General features: G+C 52.8%; 1 protein-coding gene across 3 annotated transcripts in view; it reads right to left on the bottom strand.

Annotated features, from left to right (window-relative positions):
* Nucleotides 1–243: 243 nt before the first annotated feature.
* EPHB2 (EPH receptor B2) overlaps nucleotides 244–11,091 on the bottom strand; it is a 185,514-nt gene continuing 174,666 nt past the window's right edge. For all 3 annotated transcript variants that reach the window (XM_067723445.1, XM_067723424.1, XM_067723435.1), the window contains exons 10-16: nucleotides 6,932–7,054; nucleotides 6,095–6,342; nucleotides 4,914–5,129; nucleotides 3,994–4,143; nucleotides 2,745–2,938; nucleotides 1,178–1,333; nucleotides 244–611 (exon numbers count right to left, since the gene is read on the bottom strand). In XM_067723445.1, coding sequence (XP_067579546.1) covers nucleotides 503–611; nucleotides 1,178–1,333; nucleotides 2,745–2,938; nucleotides 3,994–4,143; nucleotides 4,914–5,129; nucleotides 6,095–6,342; nucleotides 6,932–7,054 — 1,196 coding nt within the window. In that variant the 3' untranslated portion in view covers nucleotides 244–502. The remainder of the gene's footprint in view (nucleotides 612–1,177; nucleotides 1,334–2,744; nucleotides 2,939–3,993; nucleotides 4,144–4,913; nucleotides 5,130–6,094; nucleotides 6,343–6,931; nucleotides 7,055–11,091) is intronic.

Raw genomic sequence — 11,091 nt, 5'->3', positions numbered from 1 at the left:
CGCCTGACGCATGGCTGTTGAGTGAGACCTGGAAGAGCAGCCCCGGGCACGGGAGAGAAGTGTGGCCCCTGTCTCTCCCCTTCACATTTGTGTTCCTGAAAGTGTTTCTTGGCTCCGGCCAGGTCACCTTCCCAGAGGGAGTTGGAGAGAAACTGCTTTTGATCTCCGATTGGACAAACTGCGTGAATCTCCCAAGCCCTTTTTCTCCTCCAAGAACAATGATCGCTTTCCTTATGAGAATCCTCTTTAAAAACTATTCCTTGTGTTTCCCGCCCCCTCCCGGGATCTATTTTCTTTTGTCCCCATTCCCTTTTTTCCATCATCTGAAGTTGCATGTGTTGTTCTTGGTGACGTCTCATGGCTGGAGCGCTGCTTGGTTCTTCCCGTTGCCCGTGGCCTCCTGGCAGGTGGCTGACCCTGCGGTGGACGAAGAACCGGGGGCCAGCATGTGGGGCGGAGGGGGCGGGGCCTGGAGGAAGAGGTGAGCCGAGGCAGGTGAACGTCAAACCTCCACAGACTGGATCTGGTTCATCTGTGCCCGCATCACCTGGATACTGTTCAGGATTTTTTTCTGGTGACCAGCCAGGGTGACCCCAACCCGGAGAATGTCCCTTTGGGAGAGAAGCACATGTGTTAGGGAAATGTGGGGGTGGAGGGACTCTTTCCAGGTAGAGCTGCCTGGGCTTTTCCAGGGGTTTTCTGCTGGAGAGGGCAAGGGAGGGGGTGAAGGACCTGGGGGAATGGGTTGGCGTCTGGAGCTGGAGTGAGTGAATGTTGAGATGGGAGGAGACTGTGATTAGGAATCAGGGTGCCTAGGTGCACGTGTCTCCTCTGCTTCGGGGGAGGAGAAGGGAACCTGCATTTACTAGGTACCCAGTCATTCACTTTATATCTCCTTTCATCTTCCTACCACTCCCCAGTTTACAGAAGAGAAAACTGGGGCTAAGAAGGGTTCTGTGATTTGCCCAAGGTCGCAGACAGTGGGTGGCAGGAGACCTGGGTGTTGATATGAATGTGAGTCCGTGTTGGCCGTCTTGCCCCTTGGTCCCCCATATCCCTGCTGGGACACTGTCTATTCCTCACTTTCCAGAGCCCCCCCCCCCCCCCCCCCCCCCGTGTAGCAGGATGGGTGGGGAGGGGGGCTAATGGCAGTGGGTGGAAGCGGCTGGGCACTTACTCCATCATCATCTGCGACACGACATCGAAGGAGGTGAAGCCGGCATTGGCGAAGCTCTCCTTGTACTGCCCCATCTTGATGGCCTCCAGCCACTCGTCCACTGTGTTAAAGCTGGTGTAGTCGGGGATCGTGCGGTCCAGCAGCGGCAGGTTGATTCTGGGGGTGGGGTGGGCAATGGGGACGGTCAGGGCACATGCTGACCTGGGGGTGAAGGTAAGCACTACACTTGCAGGCTATGTGCATCCACGTGTGTGAACGCAGGTGAGTGTGTATGTGAGCATTTCTGTGTGAGAAGGCGAGAGTGAGTGTGTGCAGGACTCAAAGCTGGGGTTACCTGGAAAGTCTAGGGAAGCCTCTACAGGGACTGCGGAGAGGCTGGACCACAGTGGTGAGGCGGGACATGCTTCTCCATGCTGCTTCTTTTGAGGAGGAGGGATTTCAGCTGGACTAACTGTGCTGATAATTTGCTGTTTCCTCCCCTGATGCCATTCTGTCCTTCTCTACCATGGTTGTGCTACAGGAAGCTGATCTTGTGGACTGCCTCTCCAAAGTCCAGACAGAGCTGGTGGGGCTAGTGGGAATGACTTCCTGGCAGGCGAGGTGTGAAGTGACCCTCAGGCTAAAAGCTCAGAGTGATTTTTATCCGAAGAATCAGGAATGGCTGATGCAGGGTCATGGTGAGGAGGGATGGGCAGAGGCAAACACGAAAATCTCTTGGCCCTAAGAACTCGGCAGGTGAAGGACTTGGGCCCAGAGAGTCTCTGGCCACAGCCAGCCCTGGACCCCGAGGATATCTAGCCGGATGCCCCTCAGAAACCTTGTGTGATCAAGAGTCCTGAAGTGTAAGAGTGTGCAGGGCCAGGGCTGGCCTGTTGAAGCTGCCTGGACAAGGCAGTTGTGGCTGCAGACCTGATGGAGGGCACCCGGGGACCAGTGGGAGAAGGAAAGCTCCGGGATCACTGGAGCTAGCGCACCTCCTGAGCCAGTCTCTCTGATATAAGGATGGCAACCCGAGTGTGGGGCGTGCGTGCACGTGTTTGTGTGGTGAGTATGTACTTCTGAACGTGTGTGCTCAGGGACCTGTGGATGTGTGTAGGTGTGAGAGCCTACCTGTGTGAGAATGGGTGTCTCCACGTGTGTGAGACTGTGTGTGAGCACAAGCATGAGCGTTTGTGCCCAGCTGTACGTTCACGTACACGTACGGGACTATATTTGTATGTGTACATGCATGTGTGTGTGAGCCTGGCCATGTCGAGGAGGTTGCAAATGCGAGTCAGAGGTTTAAGTGTGGAGGAGGAAACTGGGTGAGGAGTAAATCTATTCACCAAGATTCTGACGATTTCTCTTAAAAGCTGTCCTCTCCGACCACGCTTTAAAAGATGCTTCCTCTACCAGACTGGGCTTCCTTCTCCTTCTCAGGATAGTCTGTGTCCTGCACTCTGCACCCCAGGGTAATCATCTTTCCAACAAACACTAGCGCTGTCCTTCCCCATCCCAATTCAGCTTTACCAGAGGGGGTGGGGCCAGGGCAGAACTGGGAAAAGGGGCGGGACAGGTGGGGCGGTACCCGGAAGAGAGGGGCGCCATGGCTTTGAGGCTGTTAGGGTTGCGGATCATCTTGTCCAGCGTGTTGACGATCTGGCCGAACTTGGGCCGGTGGTTGCGGTCCTTCTGCCAGCAGTCCAGCATGAGCTGGTGCAGCGCGCTTGGGCAGTCCATGGGCGGTGGCAGCCGATAGTCCTGCTCTATGGCATTGATTACCTGGGGACAACACAGGGGCCGGGTGGGGCTGGCTGGGTGAGGTAAGAGCATCTGCCCTCTGGCCTGGCCCGTCTTGCCCCCAGTACATGGCACGACAGACTTGCTTGGTTGCCATGGCAACTACCTCCACTTCCTGGAGGCAGCCCCAGTATGTGCCTCACCTGGGTTCCCACCATCTGTGGCCTCGGTCTGGCCTGGCAGCTGGGTGTTCTGCTCCCCTCACTCACCCACCCAGCACCCTGAGATACCCTCTGCCTCAGGGTCCACTGGGCTGACCCTCCTGTGGGCAACCCCACCTGGCTCTTCTGTCAGGGAAAAGAGCCCAAACACCTCTCCAAACTCTCCTGCCCCCAGGGCCAAATTCATCTTCCCCAGCTTGACTGTGGGTACCTTCCCTGCTCAAGCATTCCCTGTTCTGGCGTTGCTGCAGATCAGAGTTCCTCGGATCGATTTTCAAACACCCCATCATTGAACCTCATCGACCTTTCGGATCAACTTTCCTCTCCATGCTCCCCGACATGACCCCTCATCATCCCACTTCTGGGCCTTTGCACAGGCTGTTCCTTCCACTGGAAGCGCTCGCGTCTCCAAGTCCCACTACTGTGTGAGTCCCACCTGTCTGTGAAGACTTCCTGGCTCATCTTGCCCACACTGCCCTTGCTCCAACACCTACAGGGCTGGACACCTGCCTCCTCCACTTTAGTACCTGATCACACGTAGTACCTGATAGCTACATCTGGTTCCCAGAACAACTGTCTTGTCTCCCATACGGGTGGTAAACACCTGAGGGGCAGATATGGTCTCATTCAGGGTTGGCCACAGGTGACAGCATTCTGAAGATTTGCTGGTTTGTGGACGGGTAGGCCTTTCCTACTCCTGAGTCCCCTGGAGAGTCCAGGGTCCCGTGCAGACGTTTGAATCAACCAACATCGGGCTGGGATCTCAGAGACCTTGTTCCCACCCCGCTGAGAGACACGCAAAAGGCCAGAAGTTCTGGATCTTCCCCTCCTGTCTGGCTGGCCAGAGAGGCTCTGCCCATCCCCTTGGAGACTTACGTCCTGGTTGGTCATGTCCCAGTAGGGTCGCTCCCCATAGGACATCACCTCCCACATGACGATACCATAGCTCCAGACGTCACTGGCCGAGGTGAACTTCCGGTACTGGATGGCTTCTGGGGCCGTCCAGCGGATGGGGATCTTCCCACCCTGGGGAACAGAATGAGGAGGGTTAACGGGTGGGAGGCTTACCCTCATGCCCTCCGCTCGCAAAGCTCCCCAGCCTGTGCCCTGTGCTGCACAACCACACGAAGTATCTTACTGTCCCCAGACCCACCTCGCTGCTCTGGGCCTCCAGGCGTTTGCACATGCCTTCCCCTCCGCATGGAGTGCCTTTTCCCACTCTGCCATCTGGTAACCTCCTTCTCGTCCTTGAGGTCCCTCTGCAAATCTTTCCCTAAGTCCCATCCGAACCACCTCTGAGGCTAGGGATTGTGTCTTATTCCTTTCTGTTTAAAACCCTTCAACAACCCCAACAGCTTTCGGGAGAGAGTCCTGAGCTGGGGCAGTCAAGAGTCTCCGCGATCTGGCCCTGCCGACTTCTCCGGCATGGGTGCCCACCAATCTCCCCGACAGCCTGTGTTTCAGTCACAGCTCCCCATGAGAATACGGCATCTGACAAACTTTTACTGGCCCCTGGCTTTCAGCTCAACTATCACTCCTTCTTGGCAAGCCTTCCTCTGCCTCCCAAGGCTGGTGTCTAACTCACAGCCCCGTCACTCTCTGGTGCTCTGCATATCTGTGTCCACCAGTCTGTGAGCTCCAAGAGGGCAGAAAACATGGTTTATGTCTCTATGTCTCCAGGGCCCAGCACAGCGCTCGGCATGAGCAAGTGTTGGTGAAAACGTATTGCGGGGAGAGACGGATATTCGTCCTCCTCCCTGGCCCTGTGACTCCACTGTTCCCTGCCTCCATCTTACCAGGGCGCTGGTGTAGGTGGGGTCTGAGGTATCGTCCTCCAGAAAGCGTGAGAGCCCAAAGTCAGACACCTTGCAGACCAGGTTGCTGTTGACGAGGATGTTGCGGGCAGCCAGGTCGCGGTGGACGTAGTTCATGTCTGCCAGGTACTTCATGCCGGCCGCGATGCCCCGCAGCATGCCCACCAGCTGGATGACTGTGAACTGCCCATCATTTTGCTTCGGGAGAAGTGGAGGAAACACAGAGTAAATGGAAGGGCATGAGTCAGATCTCTGGAGCATTCTCAGAATGGGAAACCGGAGCAGGACCCTGCTGCTCTGGCCTGGGCTCTCGGTGGGAAGGACTCAGATGCTCAGAGACCTCAGAGAGGCCAGTTTCAGGGTGGTGGAGAGAACATGGACTCTGGAGCTGGTTTGACTCTGGCTCTGCCCCTTGCTGGCTGTGCAACCTTGGACATGTGACCTAACCTCTCTGAGTCTCAGTTTCCCCATCTGCGTGATAAATGGGGATAACTAACACCCACCTTCTAGGGCTGTCAAGAGTTCAACAAGAAGGTGCATGGAAGGTGCCTAGCACGTATTAGGTGCTTAATAAATATTTATTAAATAGCACCTAGTCTGATGGCATACTTCTGATTCCTAGTCAGTGCTCTTTGTCTAGCTGGTTGACTGTGATCTCTTGGGGGGCCTAGAAACTTTCCTCTGTTGGCCTTGTGCTCTGAACTCTCTCCCTGTACAGCTTTGGGAAAATCCAAATCTGGTAAAAACTCTGGACTCAGGGTCAAGAAACCTTGCTCCAGTCCTGGCTCTCATCTCGACCCTCTGGGTGACACTGGGCAAACTCTACTTCTCTTAGAGCCTCAGTTTTCTCTTGTGCATAGTGAGAAGGCTGGCTAAGAGCTTGGAGGGAACAGATTTCAGGTTGTATGCCAACTCTGATCAACTCGCTGTGGTTTCCCGGATTGAGGAATTCCTGGATTGAGATGGACTCTGAGATTGCTTCTGGGTTTAGTGGGACAGAGTCTGAGATTTATTAGCAATGCCTGGCATGGGTAAAGGAATGGAAGGTGGCAGCAAGCAAGCCATTCTTGCCCTAGATCTTGCCAAGACCCTTTCAGGCTCTGACAGTATAAAGCTATGTCTACCACTCCTCTTCCTGCCCCACCATTCTTGGCTTCCCTTACCCGGAGGAAGGAGTCCAGGGAGCCATTCTCCATAAACTCGGTGATGATCATCACAGGTGTGCTCTTGGTGACAACACCCTCCAGGTGGATGACGTTGGGGTGGTCGAACTGGCCCATGATGGAGGCCTCGCTCAGGAAGTCCCGGCGCTGCTTCTCAGTATAGCCCGACTTGAGCGTCTTGATGGCTACAAAGATCTCTCTCTTGCCTGGAAGCTTCAGGTGGCCGCTGCATACCTCACCAAACTCCCCTGGGACAGACACACCAAAAGAGGCAGGATGTCACTTACCAGGTGGAAGTGCCCCCTCCCTCCCTGTTCCCTGTAACCTCTGCTCCTGGGACCTGCAGGAGCTTTTCCTCCTCAGTGGTCAGCTCATCCTCCCAGACACACAACCCCTTTATAGAATGCAAGGGCCCAGAAGAGTCTCAGCCACCTTTGGGAGTAAGAGGAAACCTTTCATGGCCGTCCTGTGATATTTGGCTGGGTGTGGGGTAAGGATGTAGGGGAACCTGGGGAGATGGAGCGAGGGACCTGGGATGAATGGTGGGAAGGACAAAGCACTAGACTAAGTCCAGAGACCTGGGTTCCAGACTTAGCTCAATCTCTGATGTGATGTGCAAGTTCCTTCCCAGTCCTGTTTCCTCATCTGGTGATGAAGTAGTTTTACTGGGCGAACTTTGAGGGCCCTTCCACCTTGGGTATTCTGAGCCTTCAGGCCTTGGAGGGTCCTCTGAGGCTCCTGCCCCACATCCTGCCCTCTATCCCTGGAGTACACACTGGGGTGGTCCCCTGACCCGTGGCTGAGGCCATGGTACCTGAGAGGGTACCAGTCACCTACCTGCTCCGATCACCTGCTCAATTTTGACACAGGAGATGTCAATTTCCTTGGCAAACTCCCGCACTGCCTCATTGGGGTCCTCGTAGGTGAAAGGGTCGATGTAGATCTTCATGCCTGGGGTCACTGGGACAGAAGACCAGGCTCAGTCATGTGCGCAGACACAAGATGTGGACAGATAGAAAAGTGAGAGCCAGTCCCTCGGTGGAGGGAAGTACACTCCCATGTGGCCCCTGTATGAATGGGGCAAGCCCCTGCCTTTCACTTGACCTCTCTGGGCCTCAGTGAGCAGATGGGCACTGAGCTGAGTAGAAGGGTGAGGGGAACAGAGAGGTCAGCAGGGATAGCAAATAGGTTCTAGTTTTTGTTCCAACTCTAATTGATTAATAGTGGCTTCCTGGAGCAGCTAAAAGACTGTCAAGATTGATTAACAATGTCTGTTATGAGTGTGGGCATGGAAGGATAGATAGGCTTATCACTCTTGTGATAGACAATCAGGGGGTGCAAAGTAAAGGAAGAGGAAGTCAAGAAGGAAGAGAGAGAATTGGAACAAAAATATAGAAAGAGCAGGCAACAGACCATGTTCTTGGGCTTCTGCTAAGGAGATCTCCCTGCCTTTCAAGGCCTCATTCAAGCCTCCTCTCCCCTCAGGAGACTTCCCGGCTGCCTTAGCCCTCCCAGGCACTGGAATGGCTGCCTCACAAGGGTCTGAGTACCCATGGCTCCTGGGCCCACTTCCCAGGTACCCCGCTAGCCAAGTCTTAAACCTTTCTGGATCTCAAATTCCCTGGTGATCAGTGTGAGGCTGGCCATGGGGCATATGAAGTTGATTCCTGATCCGATGTGGATTTTTACTTTTTGATGCAGAAGGGAAGACTGTAACTTGGATGTTAAAGACCCAATTCTGACCCCAGCACTGAGTCAGCAAAATGCTTTGAAGGAAGGGAAAGATGATCTACCCCTCATTCCCCCTCCCAGATAACTAGTCTTCCACTTCCCAGACCATCTGGCCCTCACCCAGCCTGGGCCTCCCTCTGGCTCCCCAGCTCCCTGCCCACATTCTCCCACGGCTTCAGGAGTTGTGACTTTGGAGGCAGCAGCTCTGGGAGTTGGGAGGTGAAGTCCTGGGCCGTAGCAAGGCTTGGCTGGTTGGTGAGTGAGGCCACAGCCCTGCTCAGTTGCGTGATCTTGGACATGTTAGTTGACCACTCTCAGCCTCTAATTCAGACATTCCAGTATTCCAAGAGCTGGAACCGCTAACACAGGGGTTGGCAAAATGGCCCAATGCCCATTTTGTAATAAAGTATCATAAATAAAGTTTTATTGGAACACAGCCACACACATTCCTTTGCCTGTGGCTGCTTTCACGCTACAGTGGCTGAGTTGAGCCGTTACAACAGAGACCATAAGGCCTGCAGAGCCTAAAATATTTACTGTCTGACCCTTTACAGAAAAGCTTGCCAACCGCTGCTCTAATACATTATTCTCATTTTGGGTTATTTGTGTGGGTGTCTGTCTAGCCCTTTAGGTCAGGGTTTTCTTAATTTGGGTCTGTGAACCACTTGGCAGTCCCAGGATGGGTTTGGTGGAGCTGCTGAAATGGAATGCATTTATTATTATTGTCTCTTTGAATTAGAAAAGTAATTTATGCTCCTTATAAATAGTTTAAAATTTACGTAAATATATATTGTTGAAAGTAAAAGTTCTCCAAAAATCTATCCCTGAGTATAGATTTTTTTTCTGGATTTTTCTGTCTTATGATTTTATATACACACATATGCATATTTGTGTTTCTCTGGCCATAGGATCCAAAACTTTTAGCAAACTCAGAGGAGTCTGAGACCCTAAAGAAGTTAAGAACCACCATCTTAGGCTGTGGGAGCCTGGGAAGAGGGGGATGGGTGCATGTTTTTTTCTCATTCCTTTCTCCCTGGCATACTGCATAACGCTCTGCACATAACAGACACTGAATGTCAGACGACAGAATCCAGATGATAGAGATAGAAGAAGAATAATACTAGCTTCCACTTTCTTAGCTGTTTGTCTGTGCCCGACACTGTGCCAGGCTCTTTACATGCATAATCTCATCTTCTGCACCCATCAACTCTTGGAGGAAGGGATCATTATTCTCATTTCACATGTGAGAAAACTGCAGCTCAGAGAGGCCAAGTAATCTGCCCGAGGCCACACAGCTAGCAAATGGCACAGCCAGGATTTGAACCCAGGTCTGTCAGAATTGAGCTGAGGGCCGGGGCTCTTAATCACCATGCTCACTGCCTCTGCGTCCTCCTCCTGGAGTACTCAGCTGTGACTCCTTCCCCAAGTCAGCCCTCCTCAGAGAGGGTGCATCAGCTCCCCGGAGATGCTCTCTTTTTTGCCCAGACTCGGTGTCTGGCCTGTGGTTCTTGGCGACTGACTTTCAGTCTCCCTCCCAATAGAACTGGGAGAAGCCCTTCCTGCCGGGCCAGCTGGGGAGGAAGGACAGGAATGGGTCAGCTCAGGGAGCTAAGGAGAAGCACGGCAGGAGCTCAAAGCCTAGTTGGGCGCTGCCAACCAATCAGATGCCGTCCCAAGCCTTGGTCAGGAGTGCTAGTCAGGAGGGCTCTCTATCCCTTACAGGACAGAGGTGCATGCCTTCACCTGGCATTCCAAGTGCTCCGTGAGGGGCTCCACTTACAGCTCCCTTGTTCCTCTATATGCCAGCACAAGGAATTATTTGCCCAGAGGTCCCAGACACACCTCATAATTGCTTGCCTCCATGCTTTTGCTCATGTGGTTCTCTCAACCTGGAACACCCTTTTCCTCCTTTGTGTCCAGATCAAATGCCACCTCCCTTGTGAAGCCTGCCTGGATCCCTTCAGTGGAGGCCAATGCCTTCTCCTCAGGCTCCTGCTGCCCTGTCTCCACACCCACTCCCCCGGATGTCTGTATGGCTTTTCTACCTTGTATCAGGGCTCCCAGATTCACAGGCCCACAGCCTCCTGCCACCCCTTTCTGGAACACTCTCCTGCCTGCGCGAGTGCTTGCTTTACCCTCCCTCCCCCAGAGGGACAGAAGCCATGTTTATCTCGTTCTCGCTAAATCCCAGGGCCTGGCACATAGCGGGTGCTGGAAGAATAACAGCATTACTCATTGGTAATGCTGGTTTTCTCTCTCCACCTGTTTGGGGTCATGAGTGCCTGATGAAAGCTATGAATCTGCTTGTTGGCAAAGTATTCACGTGTATGTGCACATGCCCACAGTCAGCATATAATTCTGGAATGTTCACATGCCCTGGAAGCTCTAGGAGTCTGTGAACCCCAAGTTGTGAGCTCTTGCTCTAGAATGTTTCCTCTGGAGTATATGTGAAGGTGGTATAAAGTAGGTGCTTAATAAACGCTTTTGAATGCACGGCTCTGAGCACAGCCATCCCTGCTTTGGTGACCCTTTGGTTTCGCCTCACCAAAATTAATAACACTATTGGCTCACAGTTTAGCATGGATTTACCACACACGAGACCCTTTTCTAGGTACTTTATAGGCATCGACCCAATTAATCCTCCCTAACAATCTTCCCAGGTAAATAGTATTATTAAGCTGAGCTCTATGGAACTGTCAATATTTGACTGCTTCTGACCTGCAGAAATGGCAATTTCATTTGGTCCAACATAATATTATCCTTCCCATTTTTGATGAAGAAACTGTGGTATAAGAAATGTTAAATGACCTGTCCAAGGGGACATGGACACAGCTAATAAATGACAGAAGTGTTGTTTGAATCCAGGCTGCAAAATCTACACTTACAACTGCCAGGCTACCAGTTTATTCTGGGTGCTTCCCCAGCCTGTGTCTTGGGATAGAATGTGAGCTCCTTGTGGCCAGAGCCTTGCACAAGGCCTGGCTCCCGGGAGGGGCATCTGTTGAACTGAAGTTGAATGAGGACCCCTGCAGGCAAGAGTCTTCAGAAAATATTGGACTCTTGGATGATTTACGACTGTCAGGGTCACCAACTGCCATCCTGAACCCACATGGGAAATTCAGGATGAGGGAAGGAGGATCCAGGCATCCAGAGACCTGGATTTGAATTCTGGATCTGCCAGTAATAATGGTCACAAATAAGCTGCTTTACGGGTTTGAATTCAAGATCAACCACTGTATTGACCTGGCTGTGTGAACGTTGGCAAG

Source organism: Pseudorca crassidens, chromosome 2 (assembly GCF_039906515.1).
Source record: "Pseudorca crassidens isolate mPseCra1 chromosome 2, mPseCra1.hap1, whole genome shotgun sequence".
NCBI classification, from domain to species: Eukaryota; Metazoa; Chordata; class Mammalia; order Artiodactyla; family Delphinidae; genus Pseudorca; species Pseudorca crassidens.
This window is presented reverse-complemented; position numbering and strand designations above follow the sequence as displayed.